General features: G+C 33.9%; 1 protein-coding gene across 1 annotated transcript; it reads left to right on the top strand.

Moving 5' to 3' along the window:
• Positions 1 to 12,885: 12,885 nt before the first annotated feature.
• On the top strand, positions 12,886 to 15,757 carry LOC125877321 (uncharacterized). Its single transcript, XM_049558652.1, has 3 exons — positions 12,886 to 12,973; positions 14,814 to 15,052; positions 15,260 to 15,757. The coding sequence occupies exons 1-3, from the start codon at positions 12,886 to 12,888 to the stop codon at positions 15,755 to 15,757; spliced, it is 825 nt and encodes a 274-aa protein (XP_049414609.1).
• The last annotated feature ends 2,420 nt before the right edge of the window (positions 15,758 to 18,177 follow it).

An 18,177-nucleotide genomic window follows, 5' to 3' on the forward strand; every position in this document is an offset into this window, starting at 1 on the left:
GAAGCCTTTAGCCAAATATGCTATACTAGAAACGTTAGAATTCCTATTCTTTCTAACTTTCCAATATTTCTTAAAAAATTCATTGATTACGTCTATCAAGAATGCAACAATTGTGAATCGAATATACTTCAATGATTAAAAAGAATGACTATAGAGAAATTGGCTTGTCTTAAATTGTTGATCATCAAAGAATCTCCTAATTTGAATAAGGAATCTAATTGTTAATCATCATAGAATACGACCAAAAAGGACAAAAGGACNCTTTTAGCCTCACAGAAGCCTTTAACCAAATATGCTATACTAGAAACGTTAGAATTCCTATTCTTTCTAACTTTCCAATATTTCTTAAAAAATTCATTGATTACATCTATCAAGAATGCAACAATTGCGAATCGAATATATTTCAATGATTAAAAAGAATGACTATAGAGAAATTGGCTTGTCTTAAATTGTTGATCATCAAAGAATCTCCTAATTTGAATAAGGAATCTAATTGTTAATCATCATAGAATATGACCAAAAAGGACAAAAGGACTATTAGCCCATACAATAACATACCCGATGTAATCTCATAAGTGGGGTGTGGGGAGACTAGAATGGTGCTTGACTCAAGACAGAACTTAAGTTGTTGTTTTCACTCCTTTATTTATCCCGTTCACATTCTTTTTCCTTATGTTGTTTCTCCTTTTCTCTTGGAGGTTCTCATTTTTGGTCCCTCTCGTTTTCATCATTTGCCTTATCCTTCGGCCTAGGTTCATCTTTCCGAAGTTTTTCTTTTCTCTTTTATAATATTTTGCAGCTCATACACATTCTTTGTAATGAGATCCAAAGGTTGTAGAAACTTGAAGTCTTCATCCATATCAGTTTCATCCTACATTCTTTAGTTATTGTTGGTTAGTTCAACATTATCAAAAGAACTAAACTTCAGATACAAAAATCAGAATATCAAAATGGTTGCATTACATTTCTCCGATTTGTTTCTAGTTCAAGATATTCAATACCCTTTGACACATAGGTAACAAAAGCACCGAGAGGATGGAAATCTACTTCCTCCTAGTGCACAAAGGGAATATAACAATTCTCACATAAGAGCACAATGGAAGGAATTATACTTCCTCCTGGTGTTCTTGTTACCTTTGTGCAAAAGGGTATTCAATATCTTGAACTAGAAACAAAATGGAGCAATGTTATGCAAACATTTTGACATTATGATTTTTGTATTTGAGGTTTAACTCTTTTGATAACTCTAAACTAATCAATAATAACTAAGAAATGCAAAATAGTACTGATATGGATGAAAATTTGTAGTTTCTACAGACTTTGGATCTCGTTACATAGAATGTATATGATCTGCAAAATATATTTAAAAAGTTGTTAACTTTGCCATTGCAGAATCAAATCAATGCTATCAAGTGGGAACCCTCATGTTCATTTGCTGACTTCATGCTCTGATGATACCACAATTAAGGTAATTCCTATCTTGTCCTTCTAAAGCAGGTAAAGTATCAAAGAAGAAAACAAAACAGCAATTGTGTCTTCACATGTTTTAGAAAATTGCTTTTTATGTTTTCTAAGTACCTTTGAATATTTATTTAGGTTCTGAATTTATGTATGAGTTGTGTTAATGCATCTTATTGTCTTTTTCTTCTGAGCATTCCTTGCCATTTTATTTTTGTGTTATCAGGAAGTCCCTTATTTAAATCTTTGTTATGAATTGGAACTTGCAAATGTTGCTCCTTAAGCAAAATCAGCTTAAATCGTGGTGTGTGGGTTAGGTGCACGTCACATTTTGAATTGTGCTGCAGACATAAGCTTGGTATATTTAAATGGAATAGGGTAGAGTGGCAGTGCGGTATGCCGCTGGCCCTCGGCAATTTCTTGATTAACAGAAAGAAATTTGCTTTGATTATTATGCCTTTTCAGGAGATATATGCCATCAAATGAAGTCCAACTGGAGCTGGTAGAAGCAATCCGAATCAACAGTTGTGCTGGCAAGTTATTCTATCTATTGCTACCGGTCTTGTTTACAGTAGTCTTTCTATCATACTTGATTATATATTATTTATCTTTTTGGTTAGATTAGATTTATTCATATTAAACACTTATTGGTTTTTCACACTACGACCCCCCACCCCACTCAAATACACACAGACATCCCAAAAGAACAACAAAGGGGAAAAAATAAAGATTAATGGGAATGCCATCCCTCACCTGACTGATTTGCCTTCCACACTGGGCCTATAAATGTTTAGGCATCTAGAAAGAAATCACCTAAAGCTTATTGTCCTTTTTAGGATTTAAACTCTAGTCGCCATTATCTTCACTCACTTCATTGCTCCTAGTTTACAGCCTTGGGTGCATTGGGGTTGACTTCCCTCTTTAGTTTTTACTTCTTTTTCTGGTAAACTATTGTCAAATGCGCACTTAAGCCCTAAAACGAGGCTCAAAACGGGGTGAGTGCTTTTCCTCGCTGAATGTGCGTACATAAGGGGGAAAGTAGGTCAGGTAAAATTCAAAGGATGAATATTACAACTAAGCATGCATCAAACCTTGTGGAAATAATCATACTTACAATTATTATTTTAGAATTAAACACATATTTTTTTTCTCCATTTGCGGATTGCTCTTTAAGTCCCTACAAACTTTAAAACCCCAAGAGTTGAGTTGCAAATTTTGGAATGATTGCAATCTGGCCTGTAATCCCTTGCGAGTAAAAATATTCCAGAGAGATACAATTTCACTTTAACCATACAGCAAATGGATTCTTGGTGTGCGATGAGCCTAAAAAGGGATCTAAGTATTGCACCTAACCTTTTAGTTCTATGAGCTTACTGGTTTTGTTTTATTGTTTGTCTGTGTAGTGGTTCATTTAAATCTACTGTGAAGGTATGGCATGTTCAATGAGGGAGTCTTCTTCATAGTTTGAATGGTAACATGTGATGGATGTGAACTCATTATGTCTAATAAAATGAAAGAATGTGTCAGTCACAATTTGAAAAGCAAAATCAAAGAATGAGGCGGAAGATGATCAGTGAGAAATAATAATCGTACCTTAATCAAGTAAATCACAACTTGAAGAAATCAAAATCCTCTAACTTTGACCTCTTCTCCATCTCCACTTCAACAATCGACCCAAAACTTCATTGTTGTTCTATAAAAAACCATTTTTTTTCAAACGAGTTTATTTTTCAACACAGCCGAGCTTTACTACCTCTTTCCGGAAATTGATGCTTCAAAATTGTTGATTTATACACCGCTTCTTCTGAATGGAAAGTTGGAACTGTTATACAATCATATAGATACCCGTCCAACGTTCATCAGAGTGAGTTCGATCACAATCAACGAAAATTTTGTGGCATCGAAACAGACGTTGAAAATCAACGAGGGAAATGGATTTTTGCGGTACATGATGGTGTAGACGACGATGTTAAAGGTGGTGATAGAGAAGTTTGTAGTTGAAGCGAAGACAGTGAATTTGATGGCGATAGCTCCGACGAAGGTGATTGATACCACACACTTCGATTCCTGCACCGTGGGAGAGTGGGAAAGGGGTTAGGGGAAAAAATGAGGGGAATGACTAAAAAGTTAATTAAAGGGAAAATTGGGATTTGGGAAGTAACACTCTTTTTTTTCAAGGATAATTTGGTTAAGATCCCCCGCAAGTATAATTAAAAAATAGCGGCGTCCAGAAAAGCTCCACAATTTCATATAACTTTGAGGAGGTTCTAGTAACCTCCCCTATTAAACCTTAGCAAAATTAACTATTTTTTGTAGTGGGCATTCTTAATAAATCAGTATTCTCAAAGGCGATCCTCCTATATGTGGTTTGTTTACTTGTACTCAGTTGAACTATCAATCAATTTTCTCAAAGGCGATCGCCTTTGGGGAATGGTGATGTGAGGCACAGCTTTTACGCCCATTACTGGCAAGGTGAGGCGACCTCAAAATGGCGAGCAAAGGCGAGTTGCGAGTGGGAGGTGAGGTGAGCCAATAAAGGCGTCACCTTTATTTTTTAAAAAATTGGGAATTAATAATTAAAAGGTAACATTACGGTTTATTTGGAGTTTTGGACAAACCCAGCTCTGTTTTCCCTTTTTTCCCTTGAGTTCGTAGTAGTGACTCTCTTCTCCAGCTTCGCGACCTCCAGCAGGTACGTTTTCTCTCTTCTTCAGTTCTTCTGTCTCCTCTGCTTCGTGACCTTTAGCAGCTACATTTTTAGAAATTGTTTTCTTCTTCTTTAATGTGTAGTCAGCAGTGTGCACAGTCTTTGTTTTTTTTTGCTCTGTTATTTAATTTCTGCAGACTATTGCAATATGGATATTGTTTTCTTTAAGAAAATATTCTAGTCCTTCGATATTTATTTCTTCCCAACTCAATTTAGTTTTATAGTAATTCTACGGTTAGTTTTGACTTACTGTTTGCTAATATGTTATTGCTATATGAAATTTTGAATATCTATATATTCAAATATTTTGGATATCTATGTATTCAAAGGACGGGTGCCTCGTCGACCCTTGTCGCCTTTCGTCATCCAAAACACTGCTATCAATACCTATATACCTATTCCATTTATTTGGGTGGGGACGTAGGGGGAGGGGAGAGAGTGGATTGAGAATGAGGTAACTGTGTATCTTTCTATAAGATCATCAAATCTTTGTATCCTTCTTGTTGAATTGTTTTGTTTTTTTACCGATTAGGTTCTATTCCATATTGAATCTAGGAAACCTCTTTACTCTGTTGTATTTAGTCTGAACGATGAATACTTAGCAAGTAGGTCATTGGATAAATGCATGAATATATGGTTAATGAAGGAGGCCTAGATTATAAAAACTTACAATGGTGATGGCGGTATTTTTGAAGTGTGTTGGAGCAAGGAAGGGAACAATGCTGCAACTTCTTTTGCAAACAACAAGGTTTGTGTGTTTGATATTTGATTGTGGATGTTGAGGGATATCTTTAAAAGGACTTAGGAACACTAAGGCACAGATTTCACAATTCTAGAAACTCTGCCTTGCAGAAACGCATATTGTAGATATGTTTTTTTTTTAATTTGTCACTCGATGTTCTGTTTACCCACGTTGGGGCCGACTATATCATTATGACTTTCATTTAAACTTAGGGTTGCGGTACCCTAATGATTTAGTTGCCCCAATGTGGGTAAACCGGACACCGAGTGAGAAATAAAAAAAACTTATCTACAATCTGCATTCCTGCACGGGAGAGTTTCTTGAATTGTGAAATTCCTACCTTCTCTGTGTTGCCAAGTACTTTTAAAGCTATTTCTTAACCTTTACAATCAAATATCAGACACACAAACCTTGTTGCTTGCAAAAGAAGTTGCCACATTATTCCCTTCCTTGTTCCAATACACTTTGAAATATTGGCATCGCCATTGTAAGTTTTACAATCTTGGCCTCCTTCACTGATCATATATTCATGCATTTATCCAATGACCCACTTACCAAGTATTCACTGTTTGGACTGAATGCAACAAAGTAAACACGTTTCTTGGATTCAAAATGGAAGAGAACCTACTCAGTAAAAAAAATAATATTCAAAATAGAAGACAATTCTTATTAGTTGAAGGGAAATGTTCTTTTTGTGTAGCTTTGGAATCAACTCTTGTTCATAGTTTGTTGAATTATACTTTGTAAATTGGTTGTTGTGTGTTATAGAGGAAAAGTGAAGAATACTACAGTTGGACCGGTTCAATGGTAAACATTTCAAGAGATGGAGGAGTAAAATACTTTTCTACTTATATCTACTCAATGTTTCTTATGTGTTAACTAAGAAGAATCCTAATAAAGTTGACAACACCTCTATGAATGATGATGAACTTATTTCTCATCTAGAGAAGTGGAAAAGTACGATGGTGATTCCTACAAGTGTCGGTATTATATTCTTACTTGTCTATTATATTTGATAAATTTATGATTATTATAATTGAACTTACTCTAATGCAAAGAAAATTTGGAGAATATTGCATAGTAAATATGATACCGAAGAAGCTGGAGCGAAAAAATATGTAGCTAGTAGATTTTTTCATTTTCAAATAGTGGACAACAAATCAATGGTTGACCAAGCTCAAGACTTTATAATGATTGTTGAAGAGCTCCGGTCTGAGGAGATCAAAATTGGAGATAACCTTATTGTTTGTGGCATAATAGATAAATGTCCACCTTCTTGGAAGGAATTTCAAAAACCTATGCGCCACAAACAAAAGGAAACCTCTCATGAGTAATTGATAATGTGAATCTGCATGGAAGAGGAGGCAAGGGGCCAAGATGCACTTTTACAATTAGAAGAGAGTAATATTACAATGAGGTAAATTTAATAAGTTCAAATAACGCTACTCCTAAATCTCACAAAAATACTTCTATAAAGCCTAAGAAGAAAAATTTCAAGAAAAACAATCGTTGATCTCTTAAAAAGAAAAATAATGGTACAAATAACCAAGAACAAAATCAACAAGTTCAAGACAAGGGACCGTGCGTTGTCTACGATAAGTTGATTCTGGTGAAACTGTCATGTCTGTTATGACGTCAGAGATAGATTTAAAAAATATTCTCTTTTCGAGGAGCCAAAAATCATCATTCTTGGTGATTCTCATACTATTCAAGTGCTTGAAACAGAAGATGTTGAATTGTGTTTTACCTATGAAAGGATATTGACTTTGAAAGATGTACTTTATACTCCTTCCATAAGATAAAAAATTGATGTCTAATTTTCTTGATAATAAAAAAGGTTTCAAACAAATTATTTAACCTATCAATATATAATTGTAAAAAGGCTATTTTGTGGAAAAGGGTATGCTAGTGATAAGATGTTCAAGTTGAATGTTGAAATGAATAAAGTTTTTACTTTTATTTACATACTCTCTTCTACTAATTTTTGGCATGCTCATTTGTGTCATGTTAATGATCATTGTTTTGGAATCATGATTAGTTTAAGATTAATCCCAATGGTTAAAAAGAATTTTGAAAGTGTGAAGCTTGTAGTAAAGCCAAGATCACTAAGAGACTACATTTTCAAGTTGAAAGAAAAGCTGATTTATTAGAATCATAAGTTCACACCGATATTTGTGAACTTGGAGGAATTTTAATTCATGGAGGAAATATATACTTATCACTTTCATTGATGATTTTTCTAAGTTAACATATGTTTACTTTTTTTTTTTTGAGATAATTACCATATGTTTACTTGATGAAAAATAAAAGTAATGCTTTTGAAAATTTAAAATTTATCCATGAGGTTAAAAATCAATTTGAAAGAAAAATAAAGAGAACTAAAAGTCACGATAGAGGCCGTGAATATGAGTCAAATGAGTTTAATCCTTATTCTCCTACATGAAATGGTGTAGCGAAAAAGTCACAAGCCAAGTTTGAGATATTTAAGAGTTTGGAATTGTGTAGCCTTTGTGAGGCTTATGGATCCCAAAATTATAGAACCGAGTAAGAAAGTTACTACTTGTGTTTTTCTTTTTATGCTTCAAATAGTAGAGTCTATAGATTTTTTTAATCTTGAAGATAATATTATAATAGAATGTGGTGAGACTATTTTTCATAAAAACAAATTCCCTTTTGATTCTAAAAAATAGTTGGAGGTCAGAGGATTGAACAAAATATTTTGTCACTACCTTGTTCTTCTACGTCTACTTTGTGACATAAAATATTGATGATTTTGAGTTAAGAAGAAGTAAAAGAGGTAGACTAGAAAAATATTTTTGTCCTGATTTTTATGTTTTTAATGTTAGAGATGAACCTCCTATTTTACAAGAAGTTTTATCTTTACATGATTCTATTTATTTATTTATTTGAAAAGCGGTTGTAAATGAGGAAATGAAATCACTAATTTCTAATAAAACATGGAAATTAGTTGGTTTACAAATGGGTCTTACCAAAAAATATTGAAATAGATTGGTTCTATTGATAAATATAAAGCTAGACTAGTTGCTAAATGTTTTAAGGAACTAGAAGGCCTTTAATTTTTTGATACTTTTTCTCTGATAATTAGAATTACATCCATTGAACTTCTAATTGTTATGGATGCAATTTTTTATTTGCATATTCATCAAATGGATGTAAAAACTATTACTTTTTTTTAAAATAGAGACCCAAATGAGAAAATTTATATGGATCAACCGAGTGATTTAACTTGTTAAAGTAAACCAAGAAAGCAAAATGTGTAAACTTACAAGAACATGTGATGGAATTTTCTTTGACCAGTCATATTATGTTGAGAAATTTTGAAAAAAATATAACTTTCTTGATTGCAAGCATGTTGTAACTTCTTTTTATTCTAGTGCATTTATTTTTTGTTCAAAGTAAAAATGATGTGATAAATCAAAAGGAATATGCTTGCTTAATTTAAAGTTTGAAATATGTGATTTATTATATTAGGCATAATATTGTATATACAGTAAGAGTACTTAGCAAGTTCACAAGAAAGCTAGATAATGAACATTGACATGCTATAACAAGAGTTGTGAAATATTTAATTGAGACAAAAACTTGTAATTTGTTCTATAAAAAGATAATGTTGTACTTGAAGGCTTTCTGAAGCATATTGAAAACTTTATCACGTGATTCCTCTTCTACCACTAGTTACATTTTTACTGTGGGTGGTGGTGCTATTTGTTGGAAATCAAAAAAGAAAGCAATAGTTGTTAACTCTACTAGCTGAACTAATTACTTTAGCTTGAGCTAGTGAGGAAGCAAATTGGTTGAGAGATTTATTAATTATTTCAAATACCTTCTTTGAAAAATTAATTCCTCATATTTTAACTTATTGTTATAACACTGCTGCAATTAGTAGAGTTCAAAATCGTTATTACAACAATAAATCCAAACCTATAAGGAGGAAACATAGTAATGTGAGATCATATTTGACTAGTGATACCATTAATGTTTATAATGTCAAATCTTGGGAAAATCTTGCAGATCATCTTACTAAGGCTTTAACAGGAGAAAAGGTCTAGAGCATATCGAGGGGGATGATATTGAAGTCTATATATCATTGAGTCTTATACAAAGAAACCCAACCTAGGGACTAGAGATCCTATGACCAGGTACAATGAGAAAATTAAATGAATCATATGCTGACTTGTTGTGAAAAATGCACTATTTTTATTCCCCTCTATGATGTGAGTGCATTGTTCTTTTGTAGTAAATTAGGGAGGTTGAGTTTAAAAACTCTTAATGAAAAATATATCGCCCGTATAGGTGGAGTTTTAAACTTACAGGAGCACTCTCGAAAGATTTCATCTATCTGAGTAAGGAAGTAGGTTGTTTCCTATAAGAATTTGCCTAATTCTCAAAAGCACTCATAAAATCAGGATAGCACAGGGCCGTAATGTGCTGATTTTTAAAGCTCATGCCAACACCTTGATTATTATGTGTAACTAGTCATATTTTATTTTCCTTAAACAGTCATAGTTTAAGTCTGACACCATTATGACTTAGGAGTAAAAATTATTGTTTTACTAAGTGAAGATTCAATGTATATTTTTTCCCCTAAGCCTACACCCTGGATATGGCCGACACTCATAACAATTGCTAGTCCCAATCGAACCTTTGGCCTAATTAACTATGGTACATATGGCTTTATAGAATATGCGGAAGCTTTAATAGATGAGAATTTCAAAACATTTAAAGAACATAAAACTAGTATCTAAAAATAATTAATATAAATAGTAAATGTTTAGCAAAAACATCTGAGTAAGTATTGTAACAATCTTACTTCCCGTCGATGAAGCCTCTATTATCTAAAGATAGGTGATGGGACAAGATGCACGACACCTCAAAGTACCACTAAAACTAAATAATAAACTGGAGTCCTAAAAAAGCAAGGAGGTCTCACGAAAATCTGATGAGAGGATGTGGTAATGTCAACACAATTGCTTGTTGATGATCCTAAATACCTGAATCTGTATCATGAAATGATGCAAGTCGAATGACATCAACACATTAAATGTATGATGTGTAATAGGGATGAATAAAACAAATAACTAAATTGATAGAGAATGAAAGTAACCTGATTAAAAGTGTAGCTTGAACATGAGGTAAAATCATTTAAGTTTTACAATATAAGATATGCAATAGAAACGACATTAAAATAATATAATATACTTTTTTGGGGAGCTCCTCTAACAAAATATTATAACTATGAGCCTAGTAATGATACAGCATCCTGCCCACATTGCCAAAGTCATCATATACCTTGTTGGGTATAGGATAACAACTATAATTTATGGATCCATCCAATATGTCTTACAGTGAGGAAGTGAGGAGTCACCCGAAATTCGATACGATCCTATCTTATACGTTGACTACGTAGTTTATGAGGCTTTTAGTTAAAATGAACTCTTACCCAATTCGGTGCTAGATACCATCCCAGAATAATCAATATTAATTATGCTCAATAGCTCTGTTTAGGAACTGGCCTTTATTTCACTTTCCTTTACTGAAATGATTTTTGAAAAATCAATTATGCTATTTTTTCTCAATTTCCGAATAGAATATATGAAACCATTTATGTCGTTTTAAAAGCCCTTTTCAAATCATGCATTTAAATGCTCATGGACTCACTTTCCAAGTACGAAATTAATGTATAAGAAAAACTCATATAGGAAACTTTTAAAACTATGACTTCAATAAATAGGGCTCATGTAATAATGAAATTATGAACAACTGTTTAAGAATCAATATTCATAAGAGAATCAAAATCTAAATGATTAAGAAATCGGAACTCAAGAGAAGGAAACACAAACCGAATTCCGATTTCAAGAGACTATGCGTAGAACCCTAAACATAATATTTTACTGAATGGATTTATATGTACGGTGTGAGGAAAAACATAGTCCATCACTATGAGTAGTCTTACATACCTTAATGACGAGTCTTGAAGATAAATCTTGACAGATGAAGTGTGTCGAAGAATCTTGAATTGAAAACCTTAGGTATCTTGAAGAGAATCTTGAACTTGGAGCCTTTAGATCTTGGAAAATTGGAGAAATCCTTTTCTTGGAGTTCTTGATCTTTAGAAGAAGGAGAATTAGGGATGTTAAGAATTTCTATACGTATAATGATATTAGGTTACAATATGGACTTAGAAAAGTTAATTCAGGGTAAAAGGTCAAGAATACCCTTCTGGGAACATAAGAGGACCATATAAATCAAAGAGAATGACATTTTAATGGATCTCATCTGCTAAATCATTGATCTCGAGGTCCCCCATTGAAATATTTGGTGGTTCGCCAAATGGGCCTTTAGATTGCCAAAATATCTAGAGACTCGATGTTTTAAGGCTATTTTAGCAAGCTAATTTGGCGATTTATCAAATCATTCGGTGAGTTGCCAAATGGGCTGGTGTCCTCGCCGAATTTCTTAGCCCGCACATAGTGGCAGAGCCAAGAATTTCACAAAGGGTGTCCAAAAATAACACATTAAAAGCTCTTTTCAAAAAGTAGAACTAGTGGGTTCAAACACACCAAGCACGTCCTCATTCCAAGGATGTGAAACTAGTGGGCTACAACTTGTTGTGTTGAAGGGTGTCCAAAATATGTTATTTAATCATTTCGTGTATCATTTTACTTGTATATACGATATTTTTTCCGGTGAAGGGTGTCCAATTGGACACCCTAACCACCATGTGGCTACGCCATTGCCTGCACATAGTCCAATAAAATAACCTCCAAAGTTTGCTTGATGCAAACTTGATGGCGTTGGAAAAAGGACTAATAAAACTTATCATGGGCCACCTCACTCTTTATATGTTGAGAGTTTGAAGTTGACCTTTATATGAACTCATGCGAGAACATAGCCGATAGAAATGCTTTGAACTTGGCTTGGTGTTTGAGGTTCCTTATGACCCTAGATAACTCTCAATACCCTTGACAAACTTGGCAATGGACGTTACTACATATGAACAAGTAGTGCATCACCTGGTTAAATCTCATATTCTTATAAGCTTTTAAGAGTAAAGTTGCAAGGTTTTACAAAATGATTCGAGTCTTAGCTTATAAGAAATTTTCAGTGTGTCACAGCAGAGCATGCCTTCATTATGCATAGTAGTCTTCCTTCAGTTGATAGACTCTTATTTAATATTAACATGAGTACGAAATTATTGTTTTTCTTATAGAATTTTATTATTATAAAATGTTTTTTTAGGGATGACAGGGATCTGATTAGTGCATCATTCCTTGGCAGTTAGTGTTTGTATCTCATTTTTTGTGCATTACTTTGAACATTCAATTGTGCAGTAGTGTTTTCCGATGAGTTGTGCAGCAATTGCATTTTAACGTTAGTGGCATTTGGTTGTCCACATTACTTCACTCTTTATTCCTCCATTATACCTTTTAACTTATGTAATCTTTAGGGTATTTATCTTCTCGATTTACTTCTCCATTATCTTTCTATTCATTGTAAGGAAGACTTCCTCACCTATAAGTAGTGGTGGTTTTCCATTGTTTTTTATACAAGAAAATATAGAGTGCATAAAAGTTAGTTATAAAATAAATTTCTTATTAATTGAAGGGGAGTGTTCTTTTTGTGGACTTTTGGACTCAACTCTTTTCCAAAGTTTGTTGAGTTATACTTTGTGAATTAGCTATTGTAAGATCTTGGGCATATTTGTATGTTTAAAAGCCAAGTGAACCCATGTTTTAACTAAATTTGAGAATAAGTTTCGTTGTGTTTGTAGTTATTAAGTCTTGTTTATGTTATTTTGGCTAACAAAATTGTTAAGTGTTGTAGGTTGGAAAACATGTTCATTGGATAACCAAATCGAGGATGAAGTCAGAACCAAGTGTGCATGTCACAAGGAGAGCTGAAGAAGGAACTCAACTCCACTTTTTCTCCGTGTCACGAATAATCTGAGAAGAAAAATATGGCCATGAAAATAAATTGGAACCAAAGGCCTTCGAAAAGGCTCCCTGTCACAGAGCTATCGTGGATCAGGATAAAATGCAAAATAGGTGAGTCTTCCTTGACTTTGCTTCGCGGACTTGTAGACTAGAATTTTGCCGCGTTTTCCAACCTATAAATAAATTCATTTTTTTGTTGTACAATTATTCCCTTTCTAATTTTTTGAGGACAAGACTTGGTTGACTTTTTTCTTCAATTTCTAGGGTTCATTCCTACTCTTTTTCATCTTTTAATTTCTAGAATGTATATTCAATATCCAAACTTTGAGAATCAAATTATAAGTAGCTAAATCCCTTTGTTCTAGGTTTGTAGCTACGAATGATTTTTTAGTATCAAATCTATGGATTAAGTTTGGTTATCATTAAAAGTTATTCTTCTGTTCTTAAATTTACTATTTTAATGTTTCATCACCATTAGAATTAAAATATTATCTTTTCTTGAACTCGGGAGAGGAATTGAGAGATACGATCTGGAATACAATAAGTATGATATTTCTTTGTACAAAGATGATATTGATATGTATCTAGGATAGAGATATACCTAGTTACCATGCTTGGTATTGAAACAAGATGAAAGCTTAATGCTCCGTAGTTGTATCAATCTATCCCCACTCAACGATGTAGTTAGATTGTCAATTGTGGTAGGTGGTTAGAGGTCAGAAAATCATAATTATATTATTAATCTTGTGAATCAGTAATTTGATAACCATTCAAATTCTACAGTGAAAGATGTTGGGTATGTAGCAAGAGTAATGGGAAATGGAGGGAAGATGAAAAGAGAGGAACTTGAAAAGTTGGGAACTTGAAGAGTTGAGAACTTGAAAAGTCCTCTGATGCTTTATTGAAAAGGCATTTGTTCCTCATCGGTGGTGGAAAGAAAAATATGAGAGTTTAAATATAGAAACACTCATATTAATTGTTAAAAGGGTTGGAAAGAGGAACCCCCCTCGTGCCGTCATCGTCGTCACTCGCTCGGCTCGGCTATGGCTTTGGAAAATGATCGATCGACAGATTATTTTTTGGACAAAGTTTGTTTAAATTATTTTAGTTAATTATTTAATTAAATTAAATTAAATGGCCAACATTTTAATTAGTTAATTAACCGAAGAGTTTCAATTAATTAGTTAATTAACCCGACCTGACTCTGATCCACGCGCGACCCATTTTATTTAAATCCTTCCCGTTTTATTTGAATTTCCCGCTGTTGGAAGTGACTGTTCTGAAAGGTTGCAACTTTCAAAAACAGCTATGACCGTTTGAAAGGTTGCAAACTTTCATGAATGGTCATGTGGATTCTGAAAGGATTGCAACCTTTCGGAACCAGTTCCTCTTGCTTATAAATACATTGATTCTTCAGACTTATTCCTTACGATTTTTTTTATTTCTTCTTCTTCTTCTGCACAAAATTTCTTCGTGTACTTTACTGCTGTTGAGTGGTTCGCTGACACCAAAGTTTTGGGTATCAATACACTGGTGATTGGGATCATTCTATCCTGGGAGGACATATTCCAAATCAAACCTCGGCTACTAGAGGGGAATAATTTCCTTAAGGGGACACTGTGCATTAAGTGGGCTTGATCTTTTCTGATTTTGTTTTTTCCAGATTGTGGTACGTTTTTTACATATTTTAGTTTTGTCAATTAATTTATGTTGAACTATTCTTACTGGTTTATTAAACTTTGGTTACTTCGTGTTTCTGAAAAGTTTATTGGAATCAGTAATTTTGGTTTTTTGAAACACAAATTGATAACAATCTTAAGGAAATTATTTTATACTTTTTAATCTGTATTTTTGGTGGAGAGAAAAACCTTCGTGGTTTTATACTCCTGTTAAATTTGCAACTTAAGTTATTGCTTACTGAATCATTTGTATCAATTTCTGTTTGTTACAGATTCTGAAATGGCTAATGACAATGTTACGGTGGTTGTTGCTGCACCAACCCGAACTGTTGTACCACCAGCAGAGAAACCGGGAAAATTCTCTGGTGTGAATTTCAAAGGATTGCAACAATGGGTATTTTTCTGGATTACCACTCTTGGTCTACAGAAATTTACCAATGTAGTAACTCCAGTTCCTGCTGCGCAAATGCCAGACAGAGAAAAGTTCATGATTATTGAAGCATGGAAACAGGCAGACTTCCTATGTAAGGGCTACATTTTGAGTGCTTTAGAGGATGATTTATATAATGTCTATAATGCAATGACAACTTCGAAAGAATTGTGGGATGCATTTGAGAAGAAATATAAGACAGAAGATGCATGCTTGAAAAAGTTTGTGGTCGCAAAGTTTTTAGACTATAAAACGTCAGATAGTAAAACTGTAGGATCACAACTGTAGGAACTTCAACTTATTTTCCATGATCTGATTGCTGAAGATATGGTAGTAAATGAAGTGTTTCAAGTGGCTGCAATGATCGAGAAGTTACCTCCTCCGTGGAACGACTTTAAGAATTATTTAAAGCACAAACTTAAGGAAATGAATCTTATAGATCTTGTGATTCGGCTCAAGATTGAGAAAGATAACAAAAGCGCCAAAAAGAAGTATGGTAAGAGTTCAACAGTAATTGGAGTTAATATTGTTGAAAAAGCTCCTACCAAAGACAAGAAGAGAAGGAAGTCCAACGGACAAAAGTCAGAACAGGCCAAGAAAAATTTCAAGGGCAACTGTTACAATTATGGTAAGGCTGTTCATAAGTATTCTAACTATCGTGCTCCAAGAAAGGACAAAGACAAAGGCAAAGGCAAAAGCCAAGCAAACATTGTGGAAGAGATGGAAGATGCAAATGACCTTTGTTCAAAGATCTCGGAGAGCAACTTAGTTGGAAATCCCAAGTAGTGGTTTCTCGACACAGGTGCCACTCGACATATTTGCTCTGTGAAAGAAGCCTTTGCAACATACACTCCTGCTGAGGTTGATGAAAATTTGTTCATGGGAAACACAACAACAACAAGGATTACAGGAACTTGGAAAGTAATGTTGAAGATGACATCCAGCAAGGTGTTGACTCTGAACAACGTTCTGCACGTTCCTATTATTAGGAAGAATTTAGTTTATGTTGCACTGCTCGTTAAAAATGAGTTTAAGTGTGTCCTAGTTAGTGACAAAGCTGTAATAAGTAAGAATTAGATGTTCTTAGGAAAAAGCTACCTCACTGAGGGCCTCTTCAAACTAAATGTAATGGTTGTTGATAGTATTAACAAGAATTCTGCTTCTATTTACTTATTGGAGTCAAATGATTTATGGCATGCCCGTTTGGGACATGTAAATTACAAAGTCTTGCGAAAATTGGTTACTCTAGAAGATTGCCTGATTTTAAATGCCATAAATCGAACTGCAAAATTTGTGTGGAAAGTAATTTTTTTAAACATCCTTATAAGTTTGTTGAAAGAAACTCAAAACCTTTAGACTTAATTCACACATATATATGTGATATGAAGTCGACTCCATCTCGTGGTGGGAAAAAGTATTTTATAACTTTTGTTGACGATTGCACTCGATTTTGTTATGTATATTTGCTTAATAGTAAGGATGAAGCAATTGATGCATTTAAGCAATACAAAAATGAAGTAGAAAATCAATTGAATCTAAAGATAAAAATGATTCGAAGTGATAGGGGTGGAGAATACAAATCTCATTTTACTGAGATATGTTTGGAATATGGTATTATCCATCAAACTACTGCACCCTATACACCGCAGTCAAATGGTTTGGCTTAATGGAAGAACAGAACATTAATGGAAATGATGAATGCCTTGATAATCAGTTCTGGTTCACCAAAAATCTATGGGGAGAAGCCATCCTTACGACTAACAAGATACTCAATAGGGTACCCCGTAGCAAAACACAATCGATTTCACATGAGTTATGGAAAGGAAGGAAACTCAACTTGAAATATTTCAAAGTGTAGGGGTGTCTTGCTAAGGTAGAAATTCCTTTACCCAAGAGGGTGAAAATTGGACCCAAAACAGTGGATTGTGTATTTATTGGATATGTTGTGAACAGTAAGGCCTGTCGGTTTTTGGTTCACAAATATGATAATCCTGAAATTTATGTGAATACGGTAATTGAGTTAGATAAAGTTGAGTTCTTTGAACACATTTATCCGTATAAAACTTAATGTGAGTCGACAAGTGAAAGATCTAAACGACCACGGGAAGAATCAAAGGAAAATGCACAACCTAATGAGGATCCTAGGCGTTGTACTCGCCAACGTAAATCCATTTCTTTCGGACCAGATTTTGTGGCATTCTTGCTTGAAAATGAGCCTCCAACATTTAAAGCAGCTATGTCGTCATCTGAGTCAATCTATTGGAAAGAAGCAGTCAATAGTGAGATCGAGTCAATTTTAAGTAATCATACTTGGGAATTGGCTGATCTTCCTCCAGGAAATAAACCTTTAGGAGCAAAGTGGATCTTTAAAAGGAAAATGAAAACCGATGGGACTATTGACAAATATAAGGCTAGACTTGTAGTTAAAGGATATAGACAAAAGGAAGGTCTGGACTACTTTGATACATACTCTCCAGTAACAAGGATAACATCAATTAGGATGTTAATAGCAGTAGCGGCAGTGCATGATCTTAAAATCCACCAAATGGATGTAAAGACAGCCTTCTTAAATGGAGAGTTGGAGGAAGAAATTTACATGGAACAACCTGAAGGGTTTGTGGTTCCTGATAAAAAAGAGAAAGTGTGTAGACTTGTGAAGTCACTTTATGGGCTCAAGCAAGCACCCAAACAATGGCATGCTAAATTTGAACAAACAATGTTGGCAAATAGATTCAAGATTAACGAATGTGATAAGTGTGTTTACATTAAAAACGTTCCGAATCATGAAGTCATTGTTTGTTTGTATGTTGATGACATGTTAATAATGAGTAAAGATATTGACAATATAAATGCTACTAAGCGCATGCTGTCCATCAAGCTCAATATGAAGGACTTAGGAGTTGCTGATTTGATCTTAGGGATCTGGATTCTCAAAACTCCTCAGGGACTAGCATTATCTCAACCTCATTATATTGAAAGCGTATTGGATAAGTTCAAGTACTTGAATTTCAATGTTGTCAAAACTCCAATTGATTTAATAATTACATTTCAAAAGAATGTAGGTGAAAGTGACTCTCAAGTGGAATATGCCAGAGTGTTGGGAAGTTTGATGTATATTATGAATTAGCAAAATGAGTTGGTTCACTAGTAATCCGAATCAAACTCACTGGATGGCAATGAAACGTGTGTTGGGTTATTTGAAACAT

This window comes from Solanum stenotomum, chromosome 9 (genome assembly GCF_019186545.1).
Source record: "Solanum stenotomum isolate F172 chromosome 9, ASM1918654v1, whole genome shotgun sequence".
In the NCBI taxonomy this organism is placed as follows: Eukaryota; Viridiplantae; Streptophyta; class Magnoliopsida; order Solanales; family Solanaceae; genus Solanum; species Solanum stenotomum.